The 16,335-nt window shown below is 54.5% G+C and overlaps 5 protein-coding genes across 5 annotated transcripts; 2 read left to right on the top strand and 3 right to left on the bottom strand.

Moving 5' to 3' along the window:
• Window positions 1-290: 290 nt before the first annotated feature.
• J4E78_001679 (uncharacterized protein) lies at window positions 291-2,004 on the bottom strand (the record flags this gene model as incomplete). Its single annotated transcript, XM_049362334.1, has 3 exons — window positions 291-623; window positions 681-1,931; window positions 1,996-2,004. 3 exons carry the CDS (start codon window positions 2,002-2,004, stop codon window positions 291-293), a joined length of 1,593 nt encoding a protein of 530 aa, XP_049227617.1.
• Window positions 2,005-5,145: 3,141 nt separating this feature from the next.
• On the top strand, window positions 5,146-6,844 carry J4E78_001678 (uncharacterized protein; the record flags this gene model as incomplete). Its single annotated transcript, XM_049362333.1, has 2 exons — window positions 5,146-5,419; window positions 5,466-6,844. 2 exons carry the CDS (start codon window positions 5,146-5,148, stop codon window positions 6,842-6,844), a joined length of 1,653 nt encoding a protein of 550 aa, XP_049227616.1.
• A 171-nt stretch (window positions 6,845-7,015) lies between these two features.
• Window positions 7,016-8,623, bottom strand: J4E78_001677 (uncharacterized protein; the record flags this gene model as incomplete). The annotated part of the gene is made up of 1 exon (XM_049362332.1): window positions 7,016-8,623. The coding sequence occupies one exon, from the start codon at window positions 8,621-8,623 to the stop codon at window positions 7,016-7,018; it is 1,608 nt and encodes a 535-aa protein (XP_049227615.1).
• A 3,452-nt stretch (window positions 8,624-12,075) lies between these two features.
• On the bottom strand, window positions 12,076-13,411 carry J4E78_001676 (uncharacterized protein; the record flags this gene model as incomplete). The annotated part of the gene is made up of 2 exons (XM_049362331.1): window positions 12,076-12,632; window positions 12,679-13,411. 2 exons carry the CDS (start codon window positions 13,409-13,411, stop codon window positions 12,076-12,078), a joined length of 1,290 nt encoding a protein of 429 aa, XP_049227614.1.
• A 1,166-nt stretch (window positions 13,412-14,577) lies between these two features.
• On the top strand, window positions 14,578-16,195 carry J4E78_001675 (uncharacterized protein; the record flags this gene model as incomplete). The annotated part of the gene is made up of 4 exons (XM_049362330.1): window positions 14,578-14,756; window positions 14,814-15,248; window positions 15,298-15,510; window positions 15,559-16,195. 4 exons carry the CDS (start codon window positions 14,578-14,580, stop codon window positions 16,193-16,195), a joined length of 1,464 nt encoding a protein of 487 aa, XP_049227613.1.
• Between the last annotated feature and the right edge of the window lie 140 nt (window positions 16,196-16,335).

Here is a 16,335-nt window from a genome sequence, read left to right as displayed (position 1 = left end):
TTTATATGCATCTAGATACAAAACAGAAAAGAGCTACTATAACTTACTACTTAATTACGTTAAAACTTCTGCAAAGAGCTTATTTAAAGAACTCGCGCGGCAAACGTGTACGAAGAGCTTGCGCAAACACATCGTGCAGAAAGGCAAAGGTTTTGAATTATTACAACATCGAACGCGAACACCACCTCTATCTATCTCGCGAGCGAATCGCTAAAACAAACAACAAAACTGCTTCTATATACAAATCGTCGCAGCCCTCGCGCTGTCACTACTGTCGCACCTTCGCAAGCTCAAACAGCACACTTGTACGACTCCGGCTTTGTCGCATCGCTGTCCTTCGAGATGAGTCGTGTCTTCTGCGGGTACGGGCACAGGAACCTGTCGAATTGGGTTCCCTTCGTATCGTTGAAACTCACGGGCAAGGTCTGCGGCACGACGTCCTTCTCGACCCAGTCGACGAGCGCATGGAACGTGGCGGGAGGCTTGCCGCCGGCAGCGCCACCATTGCAATGTCCGAGGCCAGGGACTTGGTAGTAGCGGAAGAAGTCGTCGACGTTGGCGTCAAGGTCCTTCACGCGGTTGTAGTAGTTGTCGGTCGCCTTGTGCGGGATGATATTGTCGGCCTGGAGAAGAAGTTAGTCGGGTGTCAAGAGTAAAGGCGTAGCGGATGGAGAACTTACCAAGCCGTGGAATGTCATGAGCTTGCCACCAGCCTTGCGGTACTCCGAAAGGTCTGCGTCCGCCGTCTCGATGATGGAAGACCACTCCTGGACTGATGACTTGAACATACGCGTGTACTCCTCCACTGTGCTGATCTGCGTGTAGTTCCACTCGGGGTCTTTCTTGACGAAGAACTTCAACCAATTCTCACCAAGGCCCGACGGAGACCCGGTGCATGTACCATTGGCATTGCAGGTTGTTGTCGCAAGAGCGACCCGGAAAGGGGTACCGTCCATGCCATCGCTGCCGGTGAGATCGCTTGCGTAGTCAACGCCGTACCAGATGAACTCGCCGTCAGGTCCCCGGGGGCCTTCCCATGTAGCGTTCGCAATGACCGCGGCTCCTTCGCTGATCGTGACAGCCTTTCCGGTCGATGTGCAGTTGTGAACGCTGCCAACTATCGTGAATGGGTCGAAGAAGCACTTCTCCGGGTCGGAAACGAGACCGTCAACAACGCCGTCGAGAGGGTCGCAAGCGGCGACAGCAGCCGAGGTGATGGCGTCAAGCTCACACTTCGTCGGGAATTGGTTTGTCATTGACATCATGACTTGCGCCCATGCAGCGTTGAAGAACAACTCATTCCAGTTGATCGCAGCCGCTCCTGCATTGATGCCGTCGTACGCCTCAGGGTAGCGCTGAGCGAGCATGAACCCCTGGCGACCACCTTGGGAGCATCCGTTCCAGTAGGAATACTTCGGGGCTTGTCCGTAGAAGGACTTGGCGACGTCTTTGGCGATGAAAGACTGGTCGTGGAGAGACTTGGAGGCGAGGTTCTGTATCGCATACAAATTGACATTGCCAGGGCTGTTCAGCGCCCACGGATCAGGAATAGGTGACGAGCCTAGGCCGGCGTCTGTTGTTGAAGCCACATAGCCCTCGCCTATCGCTTCGTCCATGAAAACGTAGGATATAGTGAACCGGCCAGCAACCCAGCCTCCGCCTCCGACGGCCTGCAGTCGTTCGTTCCAGTTATCGATTGGGAGCCATGTCTCTACATTGATGTTGTCGTTCTGGCCTTCGTGGGTGTATGTTACGGTCACGTTGCAGAAGTCGAGGCCGAGCGCGGCGGGAGAAGGCTTGTTGGTGGACGTGTCGAAAGCTCCCGTGTAGTTTTGGACGAGCGCAGCGGTGAGACCCGTGACATTGGCGCCAAAGACGACGGGGTGCGGGATAGAGCTGGCATTGCAGGCAGAGAATGGGACGGTGAGGTTCTGCATCGTGTTGTATTTTGGAACGAGAGACTGTGGTCGGATGATGAGTTGGAACGATCGCGACATTGATCATATAAGTAGCGACATGATACAACAGCTCTCGCCGAGATGCCTACTGTAGGTACTCTGGTACGACAGGCGAGTCCGCTCGGTGGTCGATGCGTCGATAGGGACGAATACGAGTCATGGTATACGACGTATTCGCTGGTTGGCTACGTATCGCGCTAGGGTTGCAAAAGTACCTCGTTCGGCCAGTCGAGCCAAGTTTTCCAGAAGCTGCCCAAGAATCTCGAAATCTCCTCGATTAGTACCCTGCCGACGTTGCCGACCAGCCACACCCGGCGTCTACGATGCAAAAGAACCGCGTAGTGGGCCAGGATAATGAGCGCTTCCGGTTTGCGCATAGACAAAAGTGCCGTAAACTCGCTCGAGAGATTAATTGGAAACACCCAGATTAAACCAGTTCCAGGCGGCTGATTTGACGGCTTTTCCACGTCAGGCTCTGTCTGGTATACGACTGTCAGCTCAGATGCAGCCACACTGCAAGTCTGTCGAGATTCCTCGCTCATGTCCGCGTGGTCCAGTAAGTTTGACAGGCGCTCCGCCACTGCTACTGCTGTTTGCCCGTTCGAACATATGGCATGATGAATGGCACTCGTGCTTCGCTCGAAAAGTGGAGCAACGCTGGTCTGGTTCAAGAATCCCCAGGATTGCGATATAATGGCTCGAACTCCTCGATGCAAGTTCATGTACGTGACGAATCCATCCAAGACTCCACCCGGTCCCACATTGGCATTCCCAGCGACTTCTGAGAGGGCGTGCAAGCCAGTCATGGTAGAGAATGACATGATAGACAAAAGGTTATCTGGCGTAACTTCGATATGTGCACTATTGAAGGCGCACAACGCCTGGGTTTGGAGAGCTCTAGCCTCCTCGCGATGTCGGTCTGCTTCTTCAGGGTGTTGGTAGCTCATATGCATGGCGGAGAGGGCCAGAACTTGGTACATGGCATATGGCTCTGACAGAATCGCTGGCATAAGAGCACGTGCTTGCGTGTCGTCTATCGACCCTGTTTCTGCGAGGCTTGGCAACGTCTCGTAGATGAAGTGGCTGAGCAACTGCATATGTCGCAAGCTAAAACAGAGGTCCGAGCCATGCGGTGACGACGCCGCCGGAGAGAGGAAAGACAGGTCCACGGAAGACGTCACGGCTGGTGACACCGTACTGCTGTGTTCCACCGTACTCGGCACGCCATGCGACGTTGGAGTTCCGAAGTAAGATCCTGATGTGGTCTCGGGCACCGCATATGGCGATTGGCTGGATACCGCGCGTTGAGATGGGTCTGGTGGCCTTGAGTACGTGCATGTACGATCATCGCGCGCGCAATTCTCGCACGTGGGCTGCGCCTCATCGCACTAGAACGATCAGTATGGTTTATTCCCTAATGCTACGCGAGCAGATGCAGGTACCCGCGCTCATGATGCCGTCGCGTACCTTGATGTGGCGTCTCTTGCACTCTTGACAACCGTTCCTAGATTTGCGATGCGATCTTCTCAGAACCTTACGCGGAGCCATGGCGGACTTTGGCGAATGCGACGTAATTGGCGAAAGGACGATGAAAAGAAATACGTGGAGGCGGAAATACGGATAGCGGCGAGAGGGTCTTGAAGCGTTGAATACGGATACGCTGACTAACCGGCGTTTTAGTTTAGCGCCATCGAAATCCGAACATGGGCTCGGGAAGATCCGTTCACGTTTCACCGACCCAGCACCAGCACTGCCGCAACATGTGGGTCTGTCATGGATCATGGTCGGTGGTCCGTATCGAGTGTACGGCGTATATCGCTACTCACGGTCGAGCCTGAACATAAGCGCAATGACGCGGCTGCAATCTACGAGACGCATGCGACGTTGTCTAAGCCCATAGCTCTCAGAAAGCTTGGGAGGGGGATTGGCGTTGGCTGCAACGTGCGCGATGCCCTTTAATAACTTCAAACCGGGTGAAACCTAGAAGAGAATGGACGTCGTTCCGAGCCGAACTTTGTATCGAGACATTCTTGCGGACAAGCTGGCTTCTCGAGATAGCGAAGTACGCAGCGGGCTTTGTATCCGATGTCGAGAGTGTACTAAGCGAAGCATCCGTCACGCGGTTCTGTAGGAGCCCAAGCCTGGGTCGCGTTCCCGACTGCGCAAGTGAAGGACGCAGACTTCGCGCGCCTGTTCACTCGATCACATCATTAATTCGCGAAGGTACCAGCAGCTGTTATAGATGTTCGAGCGTCGTTCTCTTTGAAGGATGGCAGGATGGGATGCCGGCGATGAGGTGTTGAGAGCAAGGGTGCGTGTACCTCGGTGCAGGAGGCGCGGCGCGGCGTTATGTAGCTCCGATGCGTCATCCGGCTGGCTAGCTAACGCGTCGCCCCCAACACGTAAACAGTCACCACGCTTGCCGAACTGTCACCCACACCCAAGGCGCTACACGGCTCCCACAATGGCAATCTAGTCCGGTTCAATAGCTTGTGCGAAGGCGATAGGAATCTTGCGGTTGTCTCACGCGTAATCCCGACACGACAGCCAGTCTCCTCACCGCACAGCATATCGAATCTTCCTGGCTTTCATATGATCATTGGCTATTGGACCAGGCCGCGAAAAGGCTATACGAAACTTCCAGCGCGATGTCTATTAGATGGCACCGGCTACCCCGCGAGCGTCAGTTTGATGACGTACCAATCCTAAGCAGTCACTTTTACGTCTTGACCTTCGCTGACTTCGCAACTACGTCCAAGGGTCGGTCAACCTCGATGCGCAATATGCAAACAGAACCCTATCGTTACCGCTCACGATGTCGATCTCAACCCCCTGCCGCCATCCGGGACCCACACATCCCGCCTTTGCGCTGAGCATGCCTAACCGACCTACCCTCATGCGCAACATCACCGTTCCACTCGAAGCCGCGGACAGATCAAGGCGGTGAATATGATAGCGGAGTGTTGGTGGATGACGATGGGCTGACTGGTCGTTGCCCACCGTGGTCTTGCGCATCGATGGACTACGCCGTGACGGCGGAATGTATGATTGGATCGCAGCGGCTGACTGCATACGCCCATACGCCCCGCCTACTTCAAGTGCTATGATGCGAGCTGCACCGCACATATAGCTGATCCAGTGGCATTCTCGACCCGCTTCCTCGCACTGTGGACAAGCTGAGTCTGCAATGGCCGACGTTATCATCGTAGGCGGCGGGATTGCTGGCACCGTGGTCGCTTCGCGTCTGCACGAGAGGAAGCCATCGCTATCCGTTGTACTCATTGAAGCCGGTCCCGATCCTACTGGGAATCCACATGTTGCCATACCAGCCGCGGCCGCGAACCTCCACTTCTCCCAGTACGACTACAACTACTCTACAACACCTCAAGAGCATCTCGATGGGAAGCCCAAGCGAAATGTAGGCTTTAGAGGCCTTGGCGGCGGCAGCGTTATCAACAACGGTACACATGGTGACTGCAGGTGCGCGCGACCAGCTGACTGTGTTAGGTGGATGGATTCGAGGCGATGCGCAGGACTATGACGAGTGGGCACGCGATGTTGACGATCCGCGATGGAGCTACGACGGCCTATTGCCATACTTCAAGCGCACGGAAAGGCACTTCGACCCCGATGCGGATCCCTCGCAGCATGGGCACGACGGTCCGATGCACACGGCATCTGTCACCTCTACCGGCCGTATATACCCATTGCGCGAACCCGTCCATAAGCTTTGGTCGAACCTCGACATACCACATATCCATGACCTAAACGACGGCCGACCTCAAGGCATCAGCGATCTGGTTGAGAACTTCCAGGATGGCAAACGGCAGATGGCGCACTCCGTATACCCGCTTCACGGTGTCCAAGTGCGCACATCAACCATCGTCCGGCGTGTGCTATTCGACGATACGAATACGGCAGTCGGCGTCGAGCTCACAGATGGCGAACGCATTGATCTCAACGAAGGCGGCCAAGTCGTCATAACCGCGGGCGCCTACCGAACGCCCCAAGTCTTGATGCTCTCTGGCATTGGAGAGCCTTCCCAGCTATCGCAGCACAACATTCCAGTTGTATCCAATCTACCAGCCGTCGGCCAGAATCTGCATGATCATCTGATGATGTACCGTTATTGGAAGCTGCGAAACCCAGAGAAGGGTGTAGCGATCGGCTCGCCGCTCTTCGGTGGTCTAAATTACGACAGAGGGGGGCCGGTAGACTTCTTGGTTCGCGCGCCTATACACCAAGTCGGGACACTGAAGGCAGCCATCGAGCGCGATGAGGGCCCGGTATCTGATGACCACGCACTGCTCAAGGGCCCACGCACTCACCTCGAGATGCTTCTCATGTACATTGCCGTCGGAGCAGAAGCGCAGGGTCTTAGTATTCCGATTGACGGATCATCCATCATGACCTTTTTCATGGGCTGTCTTCCGACGTCGCGAGGCTCGGTGACGCTTACATCGTCCGACCCGTCCGCGAATCCTATCATCGACCCGAACTACTGCGCCACGGAAGTAGATCGCTACGTCTTGCGCGAGGGTTTCCGTATGCAATCCGAGCTGATGTTGAATACAGCCGAGGGTAAGATGCTTGTCGAATGTGAACACATTCCGCCAGGCTATCCGGGGAAGTCGGACGAAGAGATCGACGCGAGACTCAAGATGGGCGCGAGTACCACATATCATCCTGCAGGGACAGCAGCGATGGGGACCGTTGTTGATGGATCGCTGAGGGTGTCTGGAGTTAAGAATTTGCGTGTCGCTGATGCGAGTGTCATTCCAAAGCCCCTTGCGGCTCATTACCAGGTACCGGTTTACGCGATTGCCGAACAGGCTGTTGATATCGTACTGGGTGAGCATTTCGAAGTGGCTAGACAGCAACGATAATGTAGACAGACTCTTTCATGCTATGCTTCGTCTAGCCCAGTGACTGTGAGTCGCGCTATTGTTGAACATGTCGACTTGATTGACCTCACTAAAAAGGAGCTACTCCTGCAATATGCCAACGGCCTCTAATTTCCATTTCATATACAGACCAACCTTCTTGGCCCCCGAGCCTTACAGCAGGGTGATGATCTTCGGACTAGGGTAGTGAGACGACGTGATCGACCTGTCGCGGTTCTCGTGTGCCCGCCTACCGCGACTTCGAGTGTCGCTGCCTGGGTCAAAGACTCTGTACACCGAGACCACCCCAACTCTTGTGTATGTCCCTTCGGCGATGTCGGTCGGTATAACGGCAACACCCAGGTGAGGAGTGATCATGAAGACTTGGCAAGAGTCGTACACTTCGATGTCAAAGTATATACTGGCTTCAGCAAGCCTACCGTTTGTCATGCTGACCATGCACTCTCTGCCGTTAAGCGATAAATCCGGTAATACAGCAGAGACAGCAGCAATCGGTCCTCTGATCTTGGCGAATCCGTCTGTAAGTTCTCCAAGGGGGTTTTTACCCTTAGGCGTGACTTCGCAGCTCAGCAGTTCTGCGCACAGTCCTTGGTCGAAATTTTCCTCGAGTAGATATAACACGACTCCTTCGACAGACGCGAATGACCATGTGGGTGCTCTCCAAGGGATGGCCCTCTGTGGTTCCTTCGGGAAAAAGACATACTCATCCCAGTTGGGATCCTGCAAGCGCCAAAGTAGACCTTGTAGAAACCAGCTCTTCCAAATGCCAGCGAAGCAGGTGTCGCCAGTGAGCACCTGTAGGGCTGAGATAACGCCACCTAGGGCGGGGAATTTGTCGGACGCATAGCTCAGATTGCGCGATGTGTAGTCCTCAATCATGCGGGCCCATACGCGCCATCCATAGGACCTCCCGATGACTGCCGGAACCTGTATCTGCTGAGCGCCTGCGGTAGTCGCGTTCTTGATACTTTCAAGCCCCTGTGCTATCCTTTCCAATGACGTCTCTTTCGCGGTGCCGTATTTGTCGACGAATTGGGGCTCAGTGAAGACTTGCTTCGAACACTCTAAGCGCATGTTGTAGCTTGTGAACTGCAAGGTGCGTGTTGCAAGAATTCGTTCTTGAAGTACCCAGCCGCGGCTTAGGAGGGGCTCTTCCTGTTTCACATTAGCTTGTCGGAACGCTGTGCGAATCATCAGAAAGGTGAGCTGTACCCGCCGCATCGTGATTGACTCGTCAGTGATAGACTCCATGGAGCCAGGAGACCACATCAAATCGTCGTAACGGAAGTAAAGGTCGAAAGAGCCCTTGTCGTCTTCAAAAGAGATGATAGTCTCTCCTCTCAGTTTACGTGCGTGCAAGAAGCCCTCGCCACAATGACTGGCACGTGTCGCAGCGATGGTCAGATACGCGTTGCTGTACACATCAGCCATCCGAGAAGCCTCTGTCTCCCAGTCTTCTCCGTCATCTTGTATGATACAAAGACAGTCAGCCCAGAGGTACCGTATGCCTAGATATCTGGTGAGAAAGACGGCGTCTCGAATGGTTTCGGGGAGCTGATTGTACTTGATTCCCCCGTCTTTTTTGTACTTGTCGAGATCTTTCAAGGTTGTGGTGAATGCCAAAGCTTTCCCCCAGCAATAACTCAATGCGACATACTGGCCTTCACTGTCCGGGCCTTTTTCGATAAGCCTAAGTGATTTGTTCTCCAATAAAGTACGTGGATCACCTGGGGTACCTTCAAAGTCAGCTGCTTTAGGCATTGAACCAAGGTCCAAAAGGCGCGTGGGTAGCTGAGATGCGTTGCGCGATGGCACCGACGTTGAGCAGTCCGGATGGTTTTCATTGCAATTCGTGACCCATGTTGCCATCTGCGAAAGTACGAAATGGTGCAAAGTGTCCTGGATGGGCACGTGGCTCTTGAAGCAACCTGCGACGGAGCTGTCTGAAGAGCGCGCGTTAAGCTGAGCCTTTGTTAACAAGTGGAAGTCAAATACCTGGAGTGGTCGTGTAACTGAAGTTGCCACTGAGCTGTACCTGAGGTTCCGCCAGGCCCATGAACACCTTCAGCATGGGCGAGCCAATTGGCGCCAGTATCCACAGAGCTGTTCCATCACAGTCCTTGGCGTTCATTTGATAGTGGTAGCTGCCACTGAGATGATGGGAAATGACGTCGCAGAATGCGCATGTACTGACACTAGCCTGTAGTTCTGATACGCTGTTGTGCCACCTGTAGAACGGCTCCTTCGTTTCGTCAGTGGTGACCGATCTGGGCAACCGAAACCACTGGAATTCGTCGTACACGGAACTGTCGCATTGGTGAAGCTTCAGGAAGCTGCGAATCGGTAAGGACTGGCATGTATGGCAGAATCCCATCTTTGCGAAAAGGTCGTTGTGGCGGGTACGGTACGTGGTCGCCTGATGGTGTCACCTCACGTCGAGAGTCCGCATAGGTGTCAGCGCGACATGTATATGGTGATCAGCTTCTCTTGTGTGTGTGGGAAGCTCAGCAAGGTGTCAGTGCGGGGGATCCCAGATGTTTGCGAGATCGGTACAGTCGTAGCAACTCATCCAAAAAAGACTAATCAGGTGTGCAGACTACATGGGAATAAGAGCATGCAAAGTAGCTGACGTGAAGTTGATGTAGGCTCCAGGGTGTTGAGCCTCTTTTCCCAATGAACGCGAGCGAAGATGTTGGGATGGGCATAGCACGAAGCAGGCTGGTGCCTGATGAGATTGGCTCGTGGGACTTGGCTCTCATCAGATGACAGCGCGGTGAGTACGTGGATGTTAGTCATGGAGCTGCAGGGGCGCTGATTCATCGACGTCGGCGAGTTCCCAGGTGGGACGTTCGCTCTAATTCGAGCTCTAAAATACACGGTTGGGGCAGGCGCGAGGCAGGCCCATCAGATGAAGATGCGAGGTGCTTGCTCCGATCGGAAAGCCGTTCCGACGGCAAGACCGAACCTCCGCGCTCGCACATCCCTTGCTCCTCAGCCATCATACTCCTCACGCCGCCACGACGTCCTACAATGCACGCAAGTCGCGACTTTTCCTCTAACAGCATCGCAATGCTCTTTCCAGCTATTGAAGCACTCGCGGTGGACGTTTTGCCCGCACGAATTCTTACACCACACGAGGTCTTCCCTGCCCTCCGGCGCGTCTCCTTTCATCGCATGGCAACAGATAGCGCAATCCCCTTCGATCTTTTGCCTGCGCACCTGCATCAGGTCACACGCTTCGCATGAGCGCTCTTCCCAGTCACCGCGACACACAGGACACGTGAAGTCCCGGTGGTCGATTACGCATTGCCTACGCCAATCCTCGAAGCATGTTTTATGCAAAGTCCTTCCGCATGTGGACTCACACCACACAACCTCCGACCGATCGTACTGGGACAGAAGGTCGCCTTCTTGACATATGGGGCATTCATCGTCAAAGGGCAGACGGCGGGCATGCGAACGCGCACAACGACGTGTTGAGGTCGTGGAGCCTGGTGATACCTGCGGCACAGTCACGCTTGAGGCCGCGCTTGATGTTTCGCTGAACGCTTGGCCTGGTACCTCGCTGGACGATTCGCTGGACGATGCACTGGACAAAGGTTCCCTGCCGGCCGCTGTTGGTCTTCGCGCATGTCGTGCTAGCCTCCGCATCATGTAGGGTGGGTGCGGCACCACCGGGCTCGATGCCTCGCTAGACGAATCGCTGGACGAGTCGCTAGACGGCGGTCGCGCGCCCGCAGTCGTTGGGCTTGTCTCTCGACCAGACGCTGCGGTGAGAACAGGGCGAATCGGCGCAAAGCTCCTTCGCAAGCGCAGATTGGAGAGAACATTCGGCGGCTGCGAAGACGACGAAGGCGGATCGATCGATGTCGTTAGACGAGAAAGACGAGACTCCAACTGCGCCATGCTTTCGATCCCAGCTCGACGAACGGTAAGCTCCTCGATGCGGCGCTCAGCATCACGAAGCGATTCTTGTAGCGCAGCGACCTCGGCACGTGCAGCAAGCTCTGCCTCTGATGTTGCGAAGACTGAGACATTGTTAGATGGCTGCGCTGTATGGTGGGCAGTAGAAAGCTTACCCATCGCAGACCCAGGCCGCTGCCTCACTCGCTCCGACGTCGCGTCGACTCTTCCATCTACACGATCATGCCTAGGGAACGCCTCCCACATCCGCTTTATCCACCGGTCTAGCATCTCGTCGACTTGATACTGGTGGAAACGAACACACAAGCCATGCTCAGCAAGGCGCTGAAGTTTTGGCCGGAGTCGCTCAGGGTCTGGACTTTGGGTCGCCAAATTAACCACCAACATTTCGACCCTGTGTGCGTTATCTTGACGTATAGGCATGCGGCATTTGCGGCCACGTGAGGGCGCCCATCCAACGCAGCGGCTGTCGAGGGAAAGCTTGAGCACCGCCTGTGGGTCCCATCGGCGGCCAGCGACGGTTCCGAGGTTGGTTACATCAAGAGGCATGCTTGAAAGGGTATGTTGTTTTGGAGTATCAGGGACGAATTGCGCAATGAGTATCAATGTAAAGTCGTGATGATCTGGAGTTCTAACGCTGGATGGTGTCGCCCAAGTCTAATTATACTCATCAGCGCAGTCTTCGTTGGCCCTCGCAGCGCCTCTCAAGACACTCGCACACCTCCGCTTCAGTGTGCTGAACCTGGACGGCCATGGCTGTGTTCGACGCCTCTGAAACGAAGTAGCTGGCCAGGCTGCAACCTCTCCGTTTCTCCCTGGATAAAAGATAGGCGCAGCGTCACAGACCAGGTTCTCTGATGCGTAGGAGCGAGGCTGCGCACCTGTATTTTCATGCATCATCTTCTGTCGAGCGTGGGGTAAGTTGTGAAGTAGTGTGGTAGCGAGACTGTGCGGCACAGTCGATCCCAGCGGCTTCCTGGAACGACATCCGTTTCTGGTCGCAAAGCCATATCCGGCTACCGTTGGACCAGACCATTTGGAAAACGGAACATGAAGCGAAACGCGCCCAAGCCGGACGGTGCGATTGCGAAGGTGCATGTCTTCAGGTATTGCGCTACCTCCGCATCCCACGCAAAAGGATAAATCGAAGGCGCGCGCTCTACATTAGTACCAAAATGAAAGGTTGGTTCGATCTCAACGCGTTGTAGACTTCTGGGTCATTCACTCCTGTCGTTTGTGGTATGTATGTGTCGAGCATTGTCGTGACTTGTTGACCGCCGCATCCACGCCTACGGAGTCTTCGACGCGCCCTCTTGCATCATACGCCTTGCTTCGTTCAAGTCATTCGATATCTCGTGGTCCCAAATCCACGCCATCCTTGTCTGCGCATTGATCCGCAGCGCTTCCAAATCGTCACCGACGCCTTCTCCTTCGAAGTCCCACAGCATACCGGCTTCCTTGCTCGTTTTGACCAGCTTTTGACTGCGCGGCGTTCTTACCGTGTCGTATGCGTGGAATACCGTCTCGAGGGTAGTCTTCGCATGACACTGCGATAGCAACTCGCTCAGGACGTACACATCTTCGATACACATTCCTGCCCCGGCGCCTTGATGCGGTGTCGATGCATGAGCCGCGTCGCCCACTAGGCAGATTAGTGGCTTAGCGCTATAGTACGTTGGTGCAGGTGGGTGGTTGAAGAGCGCCCAGACATCAGGCTTTCGGATGTTTTGCATGATTTTGCGCACGGCGGGGATCCAGTCTTTGTAGTCCTCTAGCATGTCGTCGCGGGACGTTTGGACTACCCAATTCGAGTCCTCCCAAGTCGGTCGTGATGAGAAGGCGACGACTATAGATTTGTTAGCTAAATCGACGAATGAGCGGACTTTTTGTACCATTGAACAACGTTCCATTAGCGATGGGGAACGTAAGCACGTGCCCATGGTAGCCCATATACATCTGCGGCGTTCTTGGTGTCTCATTGCCCAAGATCTCAACCGCCTCCGACATGGGGAGCAGCCCCCGATACGCATACTTGCCCGAGAACACCGCCTTTACTGCGTCTGAGTCGCCCAGGACGATAGATCGCACGCGACTTTTAATCCCGTCGCACCCAAGCACCGCACTGTGCTGCGCAGTAGACCCGTCGGTAAAATGCAAGACCACATCGCCGGAGCCGTCGCATGCTTCAGTGATCTCGAGCACCCTCTTCTTGAACTGTGCGACTCCTTCCGGTACCAGCTTAACCAACTCATCGAGGAAGTGAGCCCTGTGCACGCCACCTCCCGGTCCCTTCCTTCCTGGTATCACAAATATCTCTTCCCCTAACTTGACAATCTTCTTTCTTTCATCCCCAACGCGCACGTGGAACCAGTTCGGTGGGTCGGTGACGGTGTTGCCTTTGCTGCATTTGACGAACGCTTCCGCGATGCGTGGATCGATGAGGGCCATTGTGCGAACCATAACCGGCGAGAAGCCGACACCTGCGCCTATCTCGCCAAAGGCTTCGGCGGACTCGTATAGCGTGATCTTGATGTGTGGACATTTGGTGAGAAGTGCGATTGTCAGCGTGAGGCCAGCGATACCGCCGCCGACGATCGCGATGCTCATGGGGTTTCGTTCAGTCATGACGGTGATAGGCTGGGGATATTCCAGGTCTGACAGCGAAGGAAAATACGAGGAACTGGCTGCGATATGATGATCGTGATTGACGTTGCTGACAGCATACTTCACACCTGATGTGAGCTAGCTTCCACTTCCGAAATGATACTTCGAGGTACAACTGCAGCTGCTCGGTGGTAGGATGGCCCACATTGAAGGTGGGGCAGGCTTATGATACAACGATACCATGAAGGAGCGGCACGGCAAAGCTTGCATCGCGTTAACACCGGGATGTCGCCTGGTTAAACACGGGTGCGCTAGCTTCATGTACGATAATAATGAAGATGAGGAGAAACGCAGATCAACAGTTATGCTGCGGTATGCTTACCGGCATCCAATGAACTGCCGCTTACTACCGTTCAAGGCCAACTCCAGACTTTGTCAGTATCATAATGATGATAGAAGGCATTCCCGTCGTTGTGCTTTCACGACGATGTATTTGCTCGGTGAAAGAATAGGTTCTGTACGCGCCGAGAGAGCCTGGAGCGTTGTTGGAGATTTTGACGCGGGCCGCTGCGGTGGGGTTGCCTCTTCCCCGCCGAAGGCGCCGTTGTGGATCTGTATTATCATCCCGAGCCCTCTAACTCATAATGTAACGGTATACCGCAAGACTAGCTTCGAAAGAAGCATTGTCACCGACGACTTCATATAACGATAGGTTGTTGATCCATCGTTCGTATAACCAAGTCGCGAAGGATGCGGAGAGGGCTCAATTCCGCGCGATGGCCTACCCGCCCCATGTCGGACACTTCTCCCATGTGATGTCTGCGCATCCTTCCGCCTACCATAGCCAATCGCAAGCACCGCGAAGTAGACGTTGCGAAGAAGCGCAAGACGTCCGCTAATCCTTCCCAACAAGACCCACATAAGGTCATGACCGAAGGCTTCGCGGCTCGTAATCGAGATCATTGTGCTCGTTCTGGAATGTTTCCGACAGTCAGAGCTCGAACAGGGCGAAAGTGCGACGCGGTGAGGCAATATATGTTGATCGGGCGTAATTCGAGCAGCCTTTCGTCTGGTCTGCAGTGAACCTTGACCCTGCCCGCATCGCATAACGAGCTGTTACTGATAGTCTTGTCGACTTCGCAGCAGAAACATCACCCCTCCTCCGTTCTTCATCACACTCCGCCGACATGATAGACACCAGCATTGTCGAGAAGGGAGTTCACGTCCACGACTCACCGGTGTCTCCAGCAGGGTCAACAAGCGCGCATGGCTTCGATCGCGCTGCGGAGAGGCGACTCATTCGCAAGCTCGACTTTCGGATCTTGCCAGTACTGTGGATACTTTACTTGGTCAACTTCATCGACCGGTAAGTCTGGTTGAATGACCTTTGATCGTTGCGATGCCTTGCTAACTCGCCCCCAAGAGCCAACATAGGGAATGCAAAGATCCAGGGCATGGAGACAGAGCTGAACCTCATCGGCCAGAGGTTCAACATCGCCGTGTGGGTTTTTAACCTGGGTTACCTCGTCGCTGGCATTCCATTGCAAATCGCCTTCAAGAAGTATGGGCCCAAGAGTCTTTGCGTAATGATGTTCTGCTGGGGCATCACCGTGATCGGATGCGGACTCGTGAAGCGATGGGAGGAGCTCGTTGTCTGCCGTCTGCTGGAAGGCATCGCCGAGTCGGCCTACATCTCGGGAGCGGCATACTTGATCGGCGCGTATTATTCGAAGCGCGAGTACTTGACGCGCTACGTCTTTTTTTGCACCGCAGGTATTGTTGCAGGCGCAATCAACGGGTTCGTTTCCTCGTTAATCGCTCGCATGGACGTTACAGCCGGGTATGGAGCGTGGAGATGGTAGGTTAACTGTTGAGTCCTTTGGCGTACATCTACTGACGTGAATTAGGATCTTCATCATCGAAGGTTGTGTGACTATCTTCGTCAGCATAGCCTGTTGGCCGATCGTTCCCCCATTTCCCGAGCAATGCAAGTTTCTGTCTCCCGACGAGAAGGCGCTGATGCTAGCTCGCATAAAAGCTGATGGGGGTCATGTTGCCGACGACGAGATATCGTTCAAGAAGGCGTTACATTTCCTCAAAGACTGGAAGATCTGGACTGGGTAAGTGGCATGTATGTTCTTGCGCATAACTGAACTGATCGTGACCAGCGTTTTGATGAACATCGGGGTGACTGAGAACGCAAACTCTCTCGCGAACTTCCAACCGACCATCCTGAAGGGCCTTGGCTATACCGCGACGCAAGCGCAGGTCCACACGATCCCTGTATATCTTGTCGGCGCCGCCTTCTCGGTCATCTTCGCGTACATGAGCGAGTGGCTGCAGCGCCGGTATCTGTTTTACGTCCTAGGTTGGGCAGTTCTCGCGACAGGTCTCATCGTGGAGATTGTGCACCCGTCCAACCCGGCCGTGCGGTATTGCGGCATGTTTTTTATTGCCAGTGGATGCTATCTCGCGATGCCGATCTCGATTATCTGGGTCTCGATGAACTGCGGTTCTGGGTACAAGCGGGCCGTGGCTATTGCTGCAATTATCAACTTCGGTACTGCAGGGGCCTTTATTAGCTCTAACGTTTTTCTGTTTAAAGAGGCGCCGGTGTTTCGTACTGGGTTTAGTACGGGTCTCGGGCTGGCTTGTATCGGTGTTGTTGCTGCGACGGTAACATTCTTTGGTTGCAAGAGGGAGAACAAGAAGCGCGATGAGGCAAGGTTGCAGATGCCGGAGGTTCTTGACCAGAGTACGAAGGCGCTGGGCGACGATCATCCCGACTTCCGCTTCGCGTTGTAGGCCGGACACGATGATCTGGGGAGGCACCGTTGGCATGTAGAATCGGGATGAGACGACAATGGAAAGGCGCCGTTCGGTGAGCCGTAGAGCAGGCGACTCTTCATGGATTGAGACGTTCCCGAACCCTTCCCAACCAGTGA

Source organism: Alternaria triticimaculans, assembly GCF_023758025.1.
Source record: "Alternaria triticimaculans strain BMP 0046 chromosome Unknown scaffold_1, whole genome shotgun sequence".
Lineage (NCBI taxonomy): Eukaryota > Fungi > Ascomycota > Dothideomycetes > Pleosporales > Pleosporaceae > Alternaria > Alternaria triticimaculans.
Note: the sequence above shows the minus strand (reverse complement) of the source record. Positions and strands in the feature narration are given on the sequence as shown.